Here is a 21,593-nt window from a genome sequence, read left to right as displayed (position 1 = left end):
GGTTGGAGAGGCCCCCTGTAAATGCTGGCCTTGGTCCCCATGAGACTGTAGAGCCGCCACTGAAAACCTCCTGTAGCATTGAACCACAAAGTTTTTCAAACAGCTGTTATCGTCTCGTCCTATCTATTTACCTTTAAGAGAGGTGGAGAGAGCGGTTTGCTCACTCAGTCGGCTTTTGGATAGTAGTGGTGTGGTGCGCGAGCCGCGGGTCCCGTCGCGCGCTTAAACAGAGAGAAGACACGGACGGAGCAAACGGAGAGAAACAAGAGGAGAGAAACAGGAGCAAAGGAGGAACAACTCTGCTTTCTTCAAACGGGCTTTTTCGTGAAGGTAACTCATATTTCATTAGTGTTTCTTTTCTTTATTTGTAAAGATGATGTTAGGTTGTTGTTATTGTGGACGAAGCTGTCTCTCCTTTGTAGTTTCACGGATATACCGGGATGCTTAGTGTGCTTTATTTGCATTAATGGAAGCTTCTGGTGAACCTGAACTTGTAGTTTAATCTTTATGTTACTGGTAAAAGTACACATTATAATCTACTGCAGATAGTTTGTTAAAAGGCAGGACTCTTTAAAGTCAGGGGACACTACTGAAGGCTTCAGCGGACTTTACATCATCACATTTTCATCACTATACTTTACACTTTTTGCCTTCTGTCGTTCCTCCATAATAAAGACAAACACCGTATGTTGATGATAGGTTTACAGGCATGAAAGCTGCACTCGATTTTGCAGTTAATCTCCTACAAATTGCAGCCAGGCACTGTAGCCTATAGATTGTGGGAATAGAGATGGATGGAAGAAAGATAATCAAATGTTTGCTGTTATAGAGAATAAGAATTATGTGCGTGCAGTCTAACCCTACAGTCTGCTACAACCTTTAGATATTCAGTCATTGGCAGGTTAAGTTTGCTTTACTCCAGCTTCTGCTCCTGCTGATGTACTAAATGTTTATTATTGACTGGGTGTTGCGCGTGGGAATGTGCAGGAGCGCTTCAGCACCACGGAGAGAGATAACAAACAGACGTAACAAACAGCTGTCTCTGATCACCGATGTAGGAAACAAACACACTGATGATACTTACTCACTGACCTGAATGCATTTTTAAATGAGCTTTATTTAGAATTTAGTGACCTGTGTTTAATGTGTGATTCATAATTAGTGAGTTGTAAGATCACCTTGTAATCTGCTCAGTAATATAAAGTCTGATCCCACTTTATTTCGTTTACTTTGTTCGGTACTAAAAGAAGGAATCTGGAGGTAAACAAGCCTTGAGATGGAATATCTTTCTTTAAATGTCTGCCCATTAAAAACACTTGATTTGAACCTGGAATATAATTTCAGCACTGAGCTCACACAGTCATATTTGGCGTACATTCAGTCCTCAGTGGGTCAGCCAAACAAACTTGATTACAGCACAAGCTTAGACAGGATGGTGTGGGTCTCCGCTGTGCGAGGAAAGTGTTCTGCAAGTGTAGAAGAAAGACGGTTTCTAAGCTGCCTCATACAGGCAGACACTGGCTGCTCATACCCTGCGTCTTGTTGCTGTGAGACAGACATGATTTTACGTTTTCAAAGTATTTCAGTGATTACATTATGTTATATTATCGGGTTGTCAGACTACCAGAATATTTAACTTAGATATGACGCTAGTAAAAATCAAATGGTATCGATACCTGTCTTAATACCAGAGTAATAGAAATAGAAGTCCTATGAACCCAGTATTGGGAAATTTCTTGTTTTTAATCACCATAACTCACAGGTAAATTTCTTCCCAAAAAATAAATCTTACTTGCCAAAATACACTGGCAAAATTTCTGTACCGAAACATTGCCAACATATTTTTGCAATTTAGACATCACTGTAACAGTTGTGTGACTTGTCAACTTGGTGAGATGCCATAAAGACACAAGAAATGTCTATATTTGAGTATTTGCCAAGGTGTGAATTTTGGATGGACCACCACTGCTCTCTTTCTCTCTCGCTTGTGGCTTTTGTGGGGTTAAAAATATGACTGAAGATTTGTAGTTCCTTTAAAAAGCTTTAATACTTTGGGATACAATCAATCCTTTAAGAATCAGAGACTGCTTTGTTTTAAAACATATGGTATCGAACAATATCGAAGTATTGACATTTTTGAAGACTTTAGTTTAGACTGCTGTGACTCAGGCCATGTGAACATAAAAACCATCCACTGAAAGCAATTGTTTTGTCCATGTCCAGACACCTTTTTGATAACAACCTCTGTGCACACAGCTCCTCAAAAACCACTAAACCCCTGTAGTTTACGTCCCCCGGCCAGTAGATGGCGGTGTGACTTGGTAATAAAACAACATGAGCATGCACACAGACTCCTCCTTCTACAGAGCGATAAGGTGTAAACATACAAAAATGGCGAATGCACAAACGTTTGTGTGGACGGGCGATGAGGTGGTGTTGCTACTCCAAGTGACCCTGAACTACAAAGAGAGTACATTTCAAGAAAATGTCCGCTAGGAGTCATGCCAGAGGACATTTTCTCAAACAGAAGTCAGAAGTCGGCCATTTTTGTTTCCACATACTCACACATGGCTATCGACTGGCAGTGTAATGAGCATGTGCGAAAATGTCTCCGCTTTCAGAAGAACTTCATGTTGTCAGTTTGCACAAGGTTCAAAAGTTTACACTCTGAAAACGTTAGGTTTAAAACACTGTTGTCATGTAAACAAACAGCCACAATGCCATAAGAGGTTTCTGTTTTCAGCTGAAATTGTTGTCTTGTGAACGGGGCCTCAAAGGTGCAAAAACATCTCATGTGTAGCGTTTGGTGTTCCTTGTAGTTTAGAATGTCAACAGTCAGAGATTAGATAGATTTAGAGATAGATAGATTCATAGTTTATCCTTTTTGTAGAAGATTGGATTCAGAGAAACTAACATAGAAGATTGTCTTGAAAGTAATGTTCAGTAATGTCTGAAACTCTGCTGCTTATCTTGAACATCGATTTAGTGATGGCATCATTAAAAAGCTGCAGACATATTTTTCACTTTTTCTATCTATATTTATAAAAACTAAAGTACTGACTTGAATCTACATATTGAACATCAGGCTGGCAGTCAGTGTATTTAAGTCTTTTCATCCCTGGTGTTTACCTCAGCATGCAGCGTGACAGAACAGTTTTCATGGACCAGAGTTCAAAAGTTTCCAAAACTCCACAGACTGCATTGCAAAAAGCTTTTGAGCCCCGTCTATGCGCTCTCTCATTAAAATCGTGCAGGTTTCCTCCATCTTCCCTCCACCTTTCTGTAACACAGCTGTTCACAGTTGACTTATTTGTCACACTTTGTTATTATTAGAGGAAATGAAAGATAACAATCCCATATTAAGAAACATGAAAACGACACACTGCATACATCATAACAACAACATATTCTACATTCTATAGGTCAGCTGGTGTTAATGCTCGATGGTAAGACAATAAAGGTTATTTAAAGGCAGAGTCAGCAGTCAGTCTTTTTACTGAAACAATCATCTTTTGATTTGTTCTGATTGACTCGGGACGTTTCTGGGCGGGGAGCTGGTGTGTTTCCTCCAGCCAATGACAGCACAGCAGGTGAGTTTAGGAAGAATTCAAACTGGTGAATATGACGGACGTGGACGTAGCGGCAAAGAAGAGAAAATAAAATCACAGTGAGGTGAAAGGTCACGCAGAGAAAGCTCGTTCTAAATCGAGGGTGGACCTTGTGTTAGTTTTCACCCGTGGACGTGGAGTTGGTCTGCTTTCTGTTGGACAGGCAGGTGACAAACACCAGTGATTAGCTTGTGTTAGCGTGCGTTAGCTTGCAGTAAACTTACACGCTAGCCCTGCAGTGAGCTTGCACTTAAAGGCTTTATATGCGATTTTTTTGATCCAGCAGATGTCGCCCTTGAGCACCAGCATGAAACCAAAACAACTTGCGCTGCATTGTTGTGTTAGCATGCTAATGCTAGCGATCTTTATTATGCTCGTATCTTCACACTGCATGTACATTTACACAAAATGACCGTGATATAGAAACGCAGTTAAGCAGTGAGTACAGTATGTTATTATTTTTTTCTCTAGTTCCTCACAGAGTTATTTTCAGAGGATATACTTGATTTCTATTACATTTAAGTGTGAAAAATCACATATAAAACCTTTAATGTTTTACTAGGGCACTGTTAGGAAAAAGTTAAAGTTGCGATAAAGTTGCTTTGCCAGATCAGCTGTTTCAATACACTCTGAGAGATTTCAGAAAATGTCACGAGTTTTGTGCATGTGTGAAAACACATATTTTCATAGTCACTTTCATCACCTTTGTATGGCCTACCATCAGACTGCAGCTGTTATACTACACCTTAAACTGTCAGACACACGACACATAAGAAAATAATTAATTCAAAGGAAGAAACGAGAGATATAGTCCTTTATTTAGATCCTGTTTGCATTCATGATAATAAAGTGATAGGCAATTATAAGCCTTTCTTTGCAACATCTTGCTGCATTTGTTGCTGCAGCTGTGTGATATTAGTCATGAGAATGTATTTAATTTCTTCATATTTCTGAAAATCAGAATACTTTGTGCTGAAATTGTACGATACTGTATGACAACCTGCTGACTGCAGTCTGGTTCAGGTGTATAATCGGATGGTGCTGCTAGCACCGCCCCTTTTATGTGAATGCGCTCAGAGAAACTCTGTGATTACTTATCAGGTCCATAACCAGCTTTGTGGTGGCTTCGTAGTACAGGTCTCTGACTGATATGTTTGACAGTCAACATACAGTAGGAGGATTTTTCTTTGCAAAGGAAAACAACTAAAGCACAGTTTAGGTATTCTGCTACGTCTCTGGGTTCACCAAAACTGACAGAAAATGAAACTTCCTCAAAGCTGCTTTACTGTAAGATAAAAAAAATTAAGTCAGAAGGTCAGCTATGTAGGAGCTCAGCAATGCATAAGTAGAAGACGTGATGTGTAGTCTTAACTCAGTTTGCTATTATGAAGCAGGCTGCCACATAAAACATTTTTCCTGACAAAGTAAAAACAGCTCTCTCTGGAGAGGGAGGGCCTTAGTTCTCTTACACCATAATGCATGTCGCATACGATAAGCATACGAGGAATCTATGTATATTTGATCATCTCATGTGATGTATTTGTGCCTCTGTATCCATCTGTATCCTCTCGTGTAAATAGGAAGTTCTGCCGAATAGGAAGTCTTGTTTTGGGACTGGCTCATCAGTCCATTCATGCTTCACTAATTCAGGAGCCTCTATGTATTGTGTTGCCTGGCGACAGGACCAAGTCAAGCACTTATAAATAGGAGATGTTCTCTCAAACATTAGAAAATGGATGTTATACAGCAATAGCTCTCATTGAGCCTGAACCCTTTTAGAGACCACATCTGTGCCATTTACTCTGATTTTATTACATGAAATAGACCCATCTGCCATTTTTGTTGCAAACAAGTCTCAAGAGATAAATGCACACAAAGTTTGGTGAGGAAGACATGCATCTTTAGCAGGGAAGCGTTCACAGTTTATATTCAAATGATTTATTAACGACCAGCAGAAGATGTTGAAGTCAAAGAATAAGCGGACTGACATGCTCTCCGCTCACTTTAATGATAATATGGAAAGAAGGAACACACGGGGGATGACAGCTCCGAGCCAAAGTCATTTGCTTAAAGACGCGAGAGAACTGCCGTCGGAGCAGCATGAAAGGCTCAGGCCGTACCCAGAGCTGCCCCATCCAATTAAGATGATCTGACGTGACAGGAGGGAGAAGTTCTGCTTTTTGATGCAGGCTGCATCTACAGTCTTAAGGGCGATGCAAGAAAAACACCTCCTATATTAGAGGTCAGACATCGGCAACATCTCACTGATGGTTGATTCATTTTGGAGACTGAATCCTAGGAAGTTAATTTAGAGAAGGAGTGAGAGTATGTAAACAAAATCAGCTTCTGCCTTAAACGATTGGACAACCACAGTTTACCTCTGCTGTCTGCAGGATGACGCCTTGTACAGTAATTTAGATCACCTATAGGAGGGATTTGGCTTAAGCCGCTTTCTTTCTCCTCTGTTTTAGAAGGAATGCATTGAAGAACAGGCTGAGGTATTTCCCCACTTACTGCCAAATCGAACTATTAAACTGAGAAACATGCTGTATTGACATTTAAAAACAGGTGATAAAGAACTACAAGCTTGAGGAAAATCTTTACTAATGGCAACCGGTCGCTCCCTGTTGGCCATCAAAAGGAAAGCAGGTTTACACTTTGCATCTACCTTGACTTGTCGTACACAGTCTATGGTTAAAGGTCACACATTCTCCTCTTCTTCAACCAGTGTAAATAAGTCTCAGAGCTCCTCAAAACATGTGTCTGAAGTTTCTTGTTCTTTATTTTTTTCATGTCTATAAACCCCTCTATTTCAGCCCTGCTCAGAACAGGCTGTTTCTGTGTCTGTACCTTTAAATGTAAATGAACTGTGTCTGACCACGCCCCCTCTCTGGAAGGTCTTGGGTGTACTCGGGTTAAAGCGTAGTCTTTGTACTGACAGTTTGGATTAGAGAGATTGGATATATCTAATTATTAATTTAGTCATTTTGTATCTTAATTTGTTGTGGTCAGTTTTGAATGGTTCGTTTTTGCTTTTTGAAATGATGGACTAACTTTGTTTTGTTTTTGCTCCATGTTTGAGGTTAGTGTGATTTACTCTATGAGCATTCAGCATCCAGAACAATTCCTGCCTAGCAACAGACTTCCTGCCAACTTCCATGTACTGTGTGGGCAGCGGTAACTTTGATGTGGTACAAACTGCTCTCCGAAATCTTCCAGAGAATGCGCTTCTCTGTCAGGAACACGCAGACATCTTGCTCCAAAAGGCATTTTTAGTAGGTATCTACGGACAAATTGACACCAGTTCAATGATCCATGAAAGTCCTACACATGGAAGCAACAACATAACTTCAAACAGAACTCCACGACTGATTGAAAACAGTGTCATCCATTTTTCTGCACTCCAGAGCTAGATTATTTATTCTGTTCCTGTGCGATTTACTCTATGAGCATTCAGCTGACACTTTTATGGGTTTGATGGAGTATGCATGATGGGTCAGCATGCATGTGAATTGTTTCCCTCTCAGTACCTCTGCTTAAAATGAACATGATGATGGAGGGCAGCCAGAGTCATGCAGCTGAGTCTGCAGCTCCATGTCATGTCTCCTCTCTCGTGTGTTGGACTGCAGCTGTCCTCGGGCTCCTCCGTTCAGCCCTAACAACATCAGCTTGGTTCCTCAGTGTGAGTCGCATGTCCACATCAGAGGGAGAGAGCGACTGCTGTCACGGACACACTTTTACAGCCACAGTAGCGTGGTCAGTAAGCTTGCAGAAAGACGACCCCACAGTGATGCTTAAAAACATTTGACAGAAATGAATAAAGACACAAATTCAGCTGCGGTTTTCCAGCTGTTTTGCAGAGTAATGCAGGACTTCTTACCAAAGTCACAGGAGGTTTTTAGTTGTCAAAAAAAATCCCTAAAGTAAAGTAAAGGTGAGGTAGGAGTTCACAGTCAATCATCTTGTCCATCAAAATAAATATTGTTGTTTTCTCTTTCATTAAGTTAAAACCATTAGCCAAACACTTTGCCATATGGTGTAATCTTTGATATTTTTTCTCATTAATGACAGAAAGTCTTCAACTAATTTCAGAAAGTCGACGTCTTTTCATACATGCACAAAACTCCTTACACTTTCAAAAACTCACCGGGACTATAGGGAGACACTGACCAGGCTTATCCACGTCTCTTAACTTATTATCCCCCACCAGACTTCTTTTAGCCGACTGATATGTTTACAGTTGGCCCTCATAATTCTGTGATAGGAACTGTGTCCCTAGCAACCTCCTGCTTACCTTAGTAACAGGGAATTATTCTTATATAACATCAGTGATCTGTCAAGTAATGCCAGACTGTCTCTGTGTAACTGGCCAATCAAAATCAAGTGTTTCACACAGCCATGTGATAACGTATTTTTTTTTTTTTACATTTTTACCTTTATTCGATTAGATAGGACAGCTGAAGAGAGACAGGAAGTGTTGGGAGGAGAGAGGCTGGGCTGGATTCCAACCCACAGTCGCTGCAATGAGGACTATAGCCTCTGCACATGGGGCGCGCAACATAACCACTAGGCTATTAGGCACCCCCCCCCCCCCCCCCCCCCCGTGATCAACTTTGATACCATAATAGTAAAAAGCGAACAATATCGATACCTGTTTGAATACCACAGCAACAAAAATAGAAGTCCAAGACAACCAATGTTGGGGGGCAGATTCTATTAGAACTTTAATGAGCGCTTCTTGTGCTTCTTGTGCTGTACAACTCAAAACATCCCTTGATTGAAGGCAACACAAACAGGTCTATGAATAGAAAGCATAAATCTAACCGGTTCTGAAAATAGAACTGTTACATGCTGCCATTGTCAGTGAATGACCACTGATTGCAGCCTGGTCAAGAATAGAAAAGGTTTAATGAGAGTCCTTTCTCATTAGAGCTCTCCCTTTGTGCTTTACTGAACTCTGATTGCCTATACTCACATGGCAACTGCTCCCAATCAACATCATGTTCAGTGACGGTGATTGTAATAGTGTCAAGATGCAGGAAAAAGGTATGAATAGATAAAATAGTAACTGAAATATCCGTTCCAGAGTATAGACTTATCCTAAAGTAAAGCTGCTCAATTATCACTTCTGGGCCTCCATACATGTGTGGTGGTGACCGTGTCTGCAGAGACCCTCTCCTCGGACTGGATTTGGATCTTTTGCTTTGTTTTGTTTGACTCGGGACGTTTCGGGTCGGGGAGCTGGTGTGTTTCCTCCAGCCAATGACAGCGCACATGGTGAGTTTAAGAGTGGATATAATTCAGCGATTGGACACAGTTCAAAATGGCTAATATGACAGACGAGAAGATATAATCACAGTGAGGCAAAACCTCAAGCAGATGAAGTTCTTTCCAAAATGAGAGTGAACCTGTGGAAGTCAAACCAGCGGGGTTGGTCTGCTTTCTTCTGGACAGGCAGGTGCAAAACGCCGGTGCTTAGCTTGTGCTAGCTAGCGTGCGGTAGCTTGCAGTGTCAGTCAAGACCACCACTGGCTATGTTTCCCCTTCAACACTGGGATTAGAAGGAAAATGCTGCAACTTTAATTAATTCATAATTAGATTTGTATCCCCCGGTTACGGCCACAGCCTTCCTTGTGTCACGGTCTAAGTGAGTGACACAACCCCTACACACAGGATGATGATTTATCTGTGACATTTCTGGTCTTGGTCTTGACTCAGTCTCGATCTCTAAATGTCTTGGTCTTGGTCTCGCCCTGCCTATAGGTCTTGGTTTTGTCCCGGTCTCGGAGCACTCTGGTCTCGGGTATGTCTTGGTCTCCGTTAGTGTGCTCTTGACTACAACACTACAGGAGGGATGAGTTGAGCATTCTCTTTTCCAGAACCGGATACAGACATGGAACATATTCAACTTTGTTTAGATGACTCATGTATCCTGACTTCAATGTTGTATTGTATGAAATATTTTAAACTGTGGTGGAGCATGTTAAGTGCAATAGTTCAATCTACTCGATGTGTTGAAATCTGTTGCTGCATGTTCTCTGAAGCTTTATTTATAACTAAGCGTGCTACACCTAAACCCTTCTGTATCACTGTTCTGTCTGTTGAGACACTGCACACCGCCAGATGTGTGTGAATCTCACCTCTGTTCCACTGAGGCTTTACACCCGGTGCCGACACAAAAAGTAAATCCACGGAGGGAAATAACTGCCACCAAACTTTGCAAAAGTTCAAAATCCTTTTCTCCTATTCACTGCATCGTTCCAGGCCCTCAGTGGATGCTCGATGTGGCAACACACTGAGAACTCATTATGTAAAATCAATTCCTTTCAACACACACCACATGCCAAGCTCCCCAGCGCTACGGCTTCCGGCAAATGTGGGCATCAGCTATCATACGAAAACGATCCATCGTTTTGTGTGAGGAGTGCACACATTCTGACGCTGACACATACTGTACACCATCAGTGCAGCGCCTCTGCAACAGTGCAGCAGGGATTTTATATCCTCTGTAAGTACGGGGACAGCTGGAGCACTAGTGTATGCAGGTGTGGCATTAAAGTCTGTGTGCACACACTACAAATTAATAACTTTTATTAACCCTTTATATCCCCACTTATCGTATCTTCTAGAAGAGAATGGAAACATAAAAATCACAATAGTTAGATTCCTCAAAAAAGGACTCAAAAAAGTGTCTGACTGCAAAAGACAATTTATTGGCAATGTTTCAGGGTGTGCAGGAATGTGCATACAAATGTTTATAGATTTATTCATTTCTATGCACCTGTCATATGAAATAGATGTGCAACATATTTATTTACAATTTAAAGAACTAACAAGAGAAAATATGCTACTAAAAATAAAAACTACAAGCTGCAACACAACGAGCTGACATGCCTCTGGCAAATAAACAATCTTAGTTTAGGGTTTTGGGGTGGCCAATCAAATCTCAAAGGGGGGGGGGGGCACCTTAGGCCAGTCCTCCGTACACACCCCTGAAAGAGTTGTGTGTGATGTAGCACAAAAGGATGAAAAGCTAAACTAACTCAATCTAATACTCCTCTTTCAAGCATTATGTAACTCTCAGATTATGCCGTTTTCCTCTTTTTTTTTTTTAGCTTGAGGGCATCTTTAGGTCAGTCAATGAAAATCTTTACATAACTTTTTTTCCCCAGTCTAGCTCTTCTAAGCTGTTGGCCTTGCACAATGTGGTTATTCAAATTCTAATGAGAGATTTAGAGGAGAGGGAAGCTTTCCAAGATGTCTAATTAGCAAAGAGGAAGACCACCCTTTGTTAGAGCTATCTAATATCATATTCCAATATAATGTACTTTCCATTTTTTTAAATCATCTCTGGCTGGATTCTCATACTCAATATTCTCCTCTTGCAGCTCTCCTTTCTGCCAGTGGCGCCCCCCCTGCTGTTGAGGCTGTGGTATGAGCCTATGTGGCAGGAAGGTGCTGACGTTGCTGAGCAGCGTGTTCGCTGTCTGCGGCCTGGGCCTGCTGGGGATCGCCGTAAGCACCGACTACTGGCTCTACCTGGAGGAAGGCGTCATCCTTCCCCTCAACCAGAGCACGGAGATCCGCATGTCCCTGCATTCGGGACTCTGGAGGGTGTGCTTCTTGGCTGGTGAGTTAGGTTGAAGTCTGGAATATGAAAATGAAGTATTTTTATCTCTCATTCCTCGGGGGAAAGGTAAGCCAGATTTATCGTTTCAGACATGAGTTCCATTTTTTCCCAAACAGTGTTCTGCTCAGAGACAGAGCTTTGGGAAGTGAGTCTCTTGATTCTAACAACGGGAAAAACGGATTATCAAGCAAACCTGAGCCGATAATTCTACATTTAATAGTCTTTATTTAGTAACCATTCAGATAGGATTGAAAACAGAATGAAGGATTCATCAAGAGTCCTGTGTAAGGGTAGTTTGCAAGTATTTGCTTCGACCAATGTCTGCCACGAGGTACCAATCTGATGAACCAATCACACGCCTCCCTGTCTCCCTGCTCGTTCTCTACTCCATGCATGCACGAGCCCACACTCAGAACATGAGCTGAGGTCTGCTTCTGGACCAACGGCGCTCGATGTAAGTGAGGGGCGTGGCTTTTGAGGGAGCTCAGAGGGGAGGGGGTGGGTGTAGACGGAGCACTGAGGGAATGCTACTTTCACAATTTTCTTTTTTTAAGATTTATTTTTGGGCTTTTTGTGCCTTTAATGTAGAGATAGGACAGTGGATAGAGTCGGAAGGGAGAGAGAGAGAGGGGAATGACATGCAGGAAAGGAGCCACAGGCTGGATTCAAACCTGGGCCGCCCGCTTGGAGAACTACAGCCTCCATACATTGGGCGCGCGTACTAACCACTGCGCCACCAGTGCCCCACTTTCAGAATTTTTTACCAACCCTGCCTTTAATGTGTCATACCGCAGACTTTACATAAGGTTATTCCGTTTTCTGTTGATTTGTTCCATCGGCCCATGTGTCCCAGCTGACCTGCCCCGTCCTGTGTCGGGGTTAATCGTTCAGTCACGGCCATCATGGAGGCGCTCCAGTCGTGATTGGGTAACAGATGTCTCCCTGCATGGAGCAGCCTGTTGCTCCACTATGAATGGATTAATGATCCGGTGTGTGTGTGTGTGTGTGTGTGTGTGTGTGTGTGTGTGTGTGTGTGTGTGGGGGGGGGGGGGGGGGGGGTGTTTTAGGGGCCATTGAGTGGCCTTATTGCCCACTTAACAGCACTGATTTGACCCAGAAACAATTACACAGTCGCTGTGACGGGTTACTACACATTACGTGAACATGTACGCTGTTTTGACTCGTATTGATGTTGGTTTAAGTTCATCAGGTGCTCGGCGGTCAGCCAGAGTTCATGCAGAGGACCTGTACACTTACAGCCAGCACGTATAGTGTACAGTGTGTTAAAGTGAGCGCTGCAGTCATGGTCAATATACATGTCATGAAGTAGAGTGTTAAACATTTAATGCTTGGTTAACTTTTTTAAATTGCTTGTAGTTTAAAATTAGGCTTTCATTATACCAGAATTTTAAACGTCTACTAACGTTTTACTCTCTAAAAATGATACCTGGTTTGATACCATGACAACAGGAAAACAAGTCCTAGGCCCTATGTGTCCACCTGACATTTTTTCAGGCAGAAATGCGCTGTACATGCGTCTTGTCTCTATGACAACAGTCTGTTGACCACCCTGTATGACAGACCCTGCCTCGTTGCTTTTTACTGCATGTTTTTTTTTTATTTGAGATTGATTTTTTTTTTAATTCACTATGAACATTAAACGGAGAACGCTTGCACTCATACTTTGTCTCGCTCAATAATAATGACAGCCCCGTTTTCACAATTCTTCAATTTACTTAGCAGACTCTTTTATCCAAAGCGATGCAGAAAAAAGGAAACGATGTCAGTAAGAGCAAACGATCAGCTTTGTGTCAGATTGGACACACAGCTGCTGACAGGCAGCGCACAGAGGCAAAGCACAACATTGACAGCAGAGAGCTCTAATCAGTATGGAAACCATCTTATAAGTCATCATTATTAAACAAAACAATCGTCATTACCATCACCTTTAATCAATAATATCGAGACCATCGTCATCGTCATTAAGGTCGTAGGTATTCATGAAAGAGCTGGGTCTATCACGGCTCCGGTCAGACACGGAGCGAGGACATGACCGATCTACTAAATAATTGGCCGGTTGAAAAGAGCGGCTGTGACATCAACAGCACACTTCTGAAAAGTTAAAGGATTTTAAACTCCAAGCTCTCAGAGGGACCGCACAAAAAAGGCAGAGCTGGGCGCTGCGCTTTTACTCTGGGCAGCCGCCTGCTGCTGCTAACACTCTCCTCTCATTGGAAACAATTGAAGAAGACGCTGGCGATCAGAAAAAAAAGAGTCCTACCAAAATGACTGACGTGAGGCGTTAAGTCATTTGGAAGGATGTGAAAGCATCACCATGAGCTCCTATTATAATCTTTTTTTACCTGTTGTATTTACATTTGGTTAGACCAGGCGGCAACAGGTAGACATTGATATGAATAATAAAGAGAAAAACAAACAAACAGGGAAATGAAAAAGCCTACTCTCCATAATCTCTGCGTGTGGGTGTGAGGATATATTCCAGTGACATTAAATAAAGACTTGCCAAAAATAATAAAAATATAAAGCCAGAGAGGGGGAGGGATAAATGACAGGATCTTAACATCTCTATTACACACTCCTACATGTTTTATTTTTACCCGCTCTTTTCTCATTCAGCTACAGTTGTCATGCATTCAGGGCGTCTTATCATTGGATATTTATTCAAGGCATTCAGACAGAACGTTTTTTAGCCCAACAATACTGTCATTGTTTGCAAATTATTTTCAGCTCCTCTGCTCTTTACAAAGAAGTTCATGTATGCACTGCAATAATTTAAAGGGGACATATAATGAAAAATCCACTTCTACAGTGTTTTTGAACATATATTTGGGTAACCTGAGTGTCTACTGACCCACAAAATGTGAAATAAATCCATCCAGTCCTTTGTTTGTGGTCTACATAAGTCTTACAACACAGAGAAAAATGCACTGTTTCAAATGTTATCTCCTTGTGATGTCACAGTGGGATTCTGGTAAAAAAATAAAAATAATACCTCCCCTCCCCGGGTATCTCCACCCATGGACTCCACCTCCAGCCTAGAGCAAAACTTTTGCGCAGGTCCGCCATTTTTATTCTTGCTAGCAAAGGAGTGATGTCTACCGGGGAAACTCAGGGGGGGCTCATTGCATTTAAAGAGACACACACACCAAAACGGAGCGTTCTGAGAGAGCTGGTTTATACAGGGTCACAAACCTCCTCTGGTGCTTGATTCATGTTATATTTTGACCAAAGCACAGCACAGATGTTTCATTTAGACCACAGGGGACTGTTTGAAAAGGTAGAAAAGAGGGATAATATGTCCTCTTTAAAACTTATCAAGTGTGCTTCTCTAAGTTATAGTCTCAAATATCTCATTACACTTAAAGGAAGAATGTGCGACATGTTACACATAAATAAATCAGAAATAAAGTCTATCCTGTGTAAATGTCTCTCTGAGTCATGACTGTCTACAATGAGTGAGAAGTCTGCTGGCTGTTTTGTTGTCAGAGCCGTGTTTACATCATGTTTACATTTTATAAAGCTGTTTTAGTCAAGGACTAGAGAAAAGAAGAAGAACATACTCACTGCTTATTTGAATGTCAAGTAAGTGTCTTTAGATCATGACCATTCTGTGTCAATTTACGAGCAATATGAAGCTACGAGCTAACTAAAGAGCGCTAACATTAGCTTGCTAACACAACAATACAGGCCACAGGCGATTGCAGCTCGAGCTGAGGACAATTTTGTCCACTGCTTGTGCTTAATGGTGCTTCATTAATACACATTCTAATTGATAACTCTTATGTGCGAACTCGAGTGGACGGGGGTTGGAGGTGTGCAGAGGTTTCAGAACAACGGAGATGTCACCAAACAGCAGTTGTTTTTTTTTGGTTTAGTGCTGGTGCTCAAGAGCGACATCTGCTGGATCAGAAAGTTGCACATTCTACCTTTAATATAAGCCATGTTCACCGGACAAGTCCAGATCAACATCTTCCTTCAAGACATCACAAGAGACAAATAAAGCTTGAATTACTTGTGATGGGTAAAGATGTCAGCCAATGCAGCAAAGTCTGCATGTTAAGGTTCTTTTAATAGGACTGACCTGAAACAAACCCTTCTTAAGTTTTGGTCTAGTATGGTGAAACTTAATTTATATGCTGAACACACCAAACATCACCTGTTCCAACACCTTTTAATGTGTGTGGTTAATGAAGTGTTGATAAAGCCATCAGTTGTTACAGTGTGTGTTTTGGTGCCAGACTCTGTAGTGTTTGTGTCAAAGTGGGAAAAGGAGGAAGGTGCTAAAACTGTATATGTGGGGTGTTCCTCGTAGAGACGTCGACAGCAGACAGTCACTGTCTAATGGAACAAGCTGTTGAATTTATGTTCACTTGAAACCTGCTGTGCGCTTGTCCTCAAGAAGCTTCACAAGTCAAACCAGCTGATACTGTATCACAGTCACCTCACTAATTTAGCGCATGCCAGCATGAGCCAACTTCTACAGATGTCTGAATTCTGTTTAACTTTTATCTGTCACTAATGAATGGGTTTGTTGCAACAAGCTGTTACAGTGTTTAATGTCAAATCCTGTTTCCACTCATTTTAATCTGAATTTTTATACAATGCATGTGTTTTCTTGTCTTTTGTTCTAGGCGAGGAGAAAGGCCGATGTTTCACCATAGAGTATGTGATGCCCACAACCGTCCAGATAAGCTCTGAGTCCACTATTAGCGTTCTGAGTAAGTTACTGTCACACTCCACTACTATTAAGAGAAATGTATTAGTTTGATGACAGTAAGGACACTAGAGATGGGATTGTCTGGGAAAACAGGGTAGGAGTATTTGAAAACTTTGGGATAACCCAAAATGGCCTCACCTTCTGTAATATGGACTGCAAGGACCCTTCTGGATGACATCTTCAAACAATAGACTGTATGAAAAGATAGACATCATGACAGCTTACCAAAAGCGAAGCTAAAACATTTGGAGCTCCCCCTACTGACTGGCTTCAGTATAGGTCATTAAACATAAGTCTTGAATAGACTTCCAAATGGGCAGCCAGGGTTCAAATGCGACCTGTGGCGCCTTCCCCGCATGTCATTTCCCACTCTCTCACCAATTTCAGACTCTATCCACTGTCCTGTCTCTCCAATAAAGGCGTAAAAAAGCCCCAAAATAATTAAGGCATTTCCACAAAAAGAACCCGCTAGTCCGCCATTGTTGTTGTAGTCCAGCTATTAGCGCATGACCATTGACTGGAAGTGTAATGTTCATGTGCAAATAGTCTCAGTTATCAGAGGAAATCCATTCTTCCAGTTTACACCACGATGGAGACGTCAACTTTCTTAAAACTTCGCATTTTCAGCATCGACTGGAATCGTTGTGTAATCAAAGTCTAGGTTTTTTTCTTCAAACCACTGTGCACTTGCTTGAGCAAACATTTTAACGGCTTTCATGACCTGACCGTGAACCTCATGGCTGGCAGGTGAAAAAAGCATCTGATAACACATGAGGTAGCACCTGTCGGTCTGCCGCCGCAGGGCTCCTGCTGGAATGGATTTCAGTGCACGTTAAGCCTCCTTTGAAGTTCACAAACTCATCACAAACATGACAAGCCTAACCCGAGTTAAAGTCCTGAACTCGAGTTCTTATGTCTTTACTATGCCGTCATCTTTATGGTCTGTGTTATTTCTGGCCCACACCTCAACTACAGGCCACTCAAGATAAGAGCTGGCGTGCATGAAAAATTGAAGGGTGCCATTTTCATGTTGTATAGACCCCCCGTAGGGTGAGCACTCATGGATACACATAAGTAGTGCTGGTGTGAGTGCAAGCGGTCAGGACGCATGAGAGTGATGCTGTCAGGAAAACCACTTCAAATCCTAAAACCCCTGTGTGTGCAAGCTGCAGTCAAAAGAAGGTATTTGATATCAAAGCAGTAAGACAAAGGAAAAGTAGTGGTCATATAAAATGCCTTATATCCCTTCTCGTCGTGCATGCAGTGAGTGATGAAGAGATTGTGAAGGAAAGCAGTGAGGGCAGTAAGTATTTACCTCACAGAAAAGTTTACTTTTGTGAGCAGCTGAACCGTTTGCTCACAGTAGGGAGGTCCTTATAGAAATAAGAAACCATACTGACCCTATTAAACTTTGACTTGACTCTCTGAGGAGAAAAAGGCCATTAGGAGTTTCAGAGAATTTTAAAGAAAATAAACAAGTAGGAACAAAGATTGTTAAAGTTAATATACGACTTTCAGAGTAGATTTTCATACCAAAACAATACTCTCTCCAGACACATCTCCTTCCTCCCTCAGCCCCCTCCGCCCCTCCCGTCCTGTTTCACTAGCAGTGTTCTGTAAGGCAGCAGCACATGAGTGATAATTGACATCTGAAAACAATCAATTTATGTGACCAATTTCAAGTAATGATATGCATCTCAAAGGTGATTCAGTTGTTATATATATCTTTTTTTCTAGGTTATAGAAAGTCTTAGTCGGGTTGTAAAGTCAGCTGGTTCTCCTTCAGTTGTACTTTTGCGACAACTCTCCGTTATAATGCCTCTACAAACAGTGAGTGGGCGGGGCCGTCACTCTTCCCCAACGAGATGGCAGGGCAAACAGTTGGACAAGGAGGGGAGGAGGGTGAATTAATCATGTTTCAGCCTCAGAGGGGTTTTAGCCTCTGAGCGAATCATATACAAGCTGAAGGAAGTGTGACAGCGCTTGACTTCACTTTTAAGGTGTATTTTTGTGCTGTTTATGCCCTTTATTAGAGAGACAGGACAGTGGATAGAGTCAGAAATCAGGAGAGAGAGAGAGAGGAACGACATGTGTGAAAGGAGCCATAAGTTGAATTGGAATCCTGCAGCTCGCCTGGAGGACTCCAGCCTCTGTTATTGGGGTGCGTGCACACTAACCACTAGGCTAGTAGCAACCCTAACAAAACCAGTTTTCTTGTCTTCCTCCAGAGATGATCCGCTCTGCCACACCCTTCCCTCTGGTCAGCCTCTTCTTCATGTTCATCGGTTTTGTACTCAGTAACATCGGCCACATCCGACCCCATCACACCATCCTGGCCTTTGTTTCTGGAATCTTCTTCATCCTGTCAGGTACGTGGTTCGTTTTTTTTTCCAAATGTATGATTCAGCAAACACAAAGTTCCCAAATGCATGTGAGTGTAAGTGTACAAAATTTATTATATTAATGTTAAAGAGTTACAGAGAGGGTTAAAGGAGAGCAGACTGTTATTATTCAAATCAAATCTGTGATCACTTGATGCATGCATGGTTTGTAATAATTTGCCGGATTAAGAGTGATGCTAAGCTAACCCTATCAACATGTTTTCCTACTCTTCATCTCTCTGCCTTTAGGTCTCTCTCTGGTTGTGGGTCTGGTGTTGTACATCTCAAACATTAATGATGAAATGTTGAACCGAACCAAAACCAATGAGGCGTACTTCAGCTACAAGTATGGCTGGTCTTTTGCTTTTGCTGCCATCTCCTTCCTGCTTACTGAGGTAACTTTGATAGGATGAGTGTGAAAAATGTAAAGTCTGCTGTAGGGGTGTGCAGAGAGTCCATTAATATATGTATCTGATCAACCAAAAAACTATCTATATCTGTAATCTGATAGAAATACACAGTCTTCATACACAGAGATCGGCATGCAAGTGCAGTAAACAATCCGCTGTAGATCAAACATTTCAACTGGAGCGAACAATCGGCTTGACTCTTTATGGCAAAGTCAATGAAATTATGGATCTAACCTCCATTTAACAACTTTTTTTTTAGTTCTCCTCTTAAGGACAGAGCTGACAAAGCTTGACTGTTAACTTTTTACAAATCTGCATCATGATGCTGTTACTTTGGCTTAAGACCTTTTTATAGCAAGTAAATCACAAGTAAATCTGCTTGTTTTTAAGCTCATACCACTACAGTAAGCCGGAGTGATGCCTCTGTGTAACTTACTATTTACAACTAACCGAGCCTCACCAGGAACATATACTGTAAATGGGCGCTCCAAAACAAATAATCAAATAACAGTGTTTATTTTGCAGACATAAAGCCAAAAGTGCTTTTCATCTGAACACTTCACTTCACAAGTTGCTTCTTTGATTGGTTGGTTGGAAGTCATTAACCGCTGGCTACACCTGAATGCCTAAAAAAGTTGGCCCCTGTTCAAAGAGTGACATCATCATCAGATAAAATGCGATGGGTGATGAGATGGTCATCGGAGTGTCCCCAAAGAATCAGAATCGTTTTTTATGCCAAGTGCATTTGCACATACAAGGAATTTGACTTGGTATGCAAAACAGTTAACAAAAGAAATAAGGCAAAAATAGCAATATGCTGGAGATGACTCTGAAAATAAGACAACAAAACGTATACTATGTTGCTAGTTGCATTAAGAAACTATGCAGGAAATATGAGTTACTGATGAGACTTTGTCGTTTTACATCTATATCCCCACAGGCGGCAGGTGTCATGTCGGTGTACCTCTTCATGAAGCGTTACACAGCGGAGGAAATGTACCGGCCTCACCAGAACTTCTACCGGCCTCGACTCAGCAACTGCTCAGATTACTCCGGCCAGTTCCTCCATCCGGATGCGTGGGCCGGGCGTGGTCGCAGTCCCTCTTCCATCTCCTCAGAGGCCTCACTGCAGATGAATCCCTCACACTACCCAGCTCTCCTCAAGTGTCCAGAGTACGAGCAGATGTCGTCGTCTCCATGCTGAGGCAGAAGAGACTGGGTGTTAGCATCGTTTGGGGTCATTTTGAACTACAGCTTGAATTACTCTCGTCCACAAGTGTCCTGACTAAGACCTGATTCTTTCAATCCTCCCGACTACCGATTCTTTTATTCACACCTTTTGGTTTTGTGGGGAGCGAAACTTCAGGTGAAGGTTAAACCTGTTCACTTTATTGTCAGCTCTTGTTTCAGAGAGAACTAACAGAAGATGAGAAAGGATAGGGTTTGACCACGTTGAACTTTGTCTCCTGTTTCTCTAACTTTAAATGAGGGTTAAAAAGCAACAGTCTGAACTGACCATCAGAAAGGAGGAACTTGAGTAGCGGTGAAAAAGTCCACTATTTGCCTGTAGAGCCAACACAGTGCTGATAGCATTTTAATAGAGTCTCACACTGCAAAATTGCAGGACATGTTCATGCAGTGGATGCAGGGATTACAGGTTTTCAAAGCCAAACTCAACAGCATGAGTCTTTAGCAACAAAGAAAGAAGCTAATCAGTAAAATCATCTGTATTGAGGTCGGGAGGGAACTTGGCTTGAAAAATGAATATTATGGGTTGTGAAACATTCCCTCAATTTGCTCATGAGAACATTGCTCAAAATTGTGCAAACTTCAAAAGTTAGCAGGGTTAAAATAAGTATGTTGTTCACATTACAAAGCGTATATTAGCACCTAATGTCATTGTGCTCAAGTTTCACTTCCACTCTTTAGTTAGCACCTCTGAGTTGTAATGTGCTGCATTTACTACAGAAAAAGGCTTTTTGTGTGTGTTATACTGTAGGTGCTTGTTTACCAATCATAACGTTTCTGACATGTTATGTCATCAATTCCCAAAACTCAGACTGAACTTGTTTCCAATAACTGCATAAACATTGACAGATACTTTAAGGTCACATATTAAATACACTTAAAAATACACTTCTCCATGTTTCTCTAACACTAATATGTGTCTCTAGTCCGTCTACAAACCCCCCAAAGATTAGAAAAGTCCATCCTCTACGTCTTTAGCCTGCCCCACTTTTCAGAAAATGTGTGCTCAAACAGGCCGTTTGGAGATTTTCCCTTCATGACATCACAAAGGGCAGTAACCCCTCCCCCAGGTGGGTGACACTCCCACAGCTAGGTGTTTGTTCTGCCCGCTGAGTCTGCCTTCTCACTGTTAACAATAGGACATGGAGGGAGAAAGCCCGAGCCAACCCAAGCCCTTCCAGAGAGGGGGCGTGGTCAGACACAGCTCATTTACATTTAAAGGTACAGACACAGAAACAGCCTGTTCTGCGCAGGGCTGGGTTTATAGGCATGATCAAATACATGATCAGAGTGGATTTAGAACAAGAAACTTCACAGACATGTTTTGAGGAGCTCTGAGACTTATTTAAACTGGTTGAAGAAGAGGAGGAGAATATATGTGACCTTTAACACATATTGAATGAGTATCAATCATTTAAAAAGTGGAGTTTTTAGGACATCCCAATTTATAAACAAACTGATTGATTAGGTATACGGACTGGGAGGGAGCAGGGTTCATATTAATCTGTGTTTGACGTTCTTGCTGCAATTTACTCTTCTTTTTTTCATAACTCTTTTGAGTTGTATACACAACATCAC

At 41.8% G+C, this 21,593-nt stretch overlaps 1 protein-coding gene across 1 annotated transcript; it reads left to right on the top strand.

Moving 5' to 3' along the window:
* On the top strand, nucleotides 1–21,175 carry LOC132994478 (voltage-dependent calcium channel gamma-5 subunit). The gene is made up of 6 exons (XM_061064851.1): nucleotides 1–330; nucleotides 10,997–11,238; nucleotides 15,891–15,977; nucleotides 18,205–18,345; nucleotides 18,607–18,752; nucleotides 19,708–21,175. The coding sequence occupies exons 2-6, from the start codon at nucleotides 11,043–11,045 to the stop codon at nucleotides 19,969–19,971; spliced, it is 834 nt and encodes a 277-aa protein (XP_060920834.1). The 5' UTR covers nucleotides 1–330; nucleotides 10,997–11,042; the 3' UTR covers nucleotides 19,972–21,175.
* The last annotated feature ends 418 nt before the right edge of the window (nucleotides 21,176–21,593 follow it).

The sequence above is a fragment of the Labrus mixtus genome, chromosome 2 (genome assembly GCF_963584025.1).
Source record: "Labrus mixtus chromosome 2, fLabMix1.1, whole genome shotgun sequence".
Taxonomy (NCBI): Eukaryota; Metazoa; Chordata; class Actinopteri; order Labriformes; family Labridae; genus Labrus; species Labrus mixtus.
This window is presented reverse-complemented; position numbering and strand designations above follow the sequence as displayed.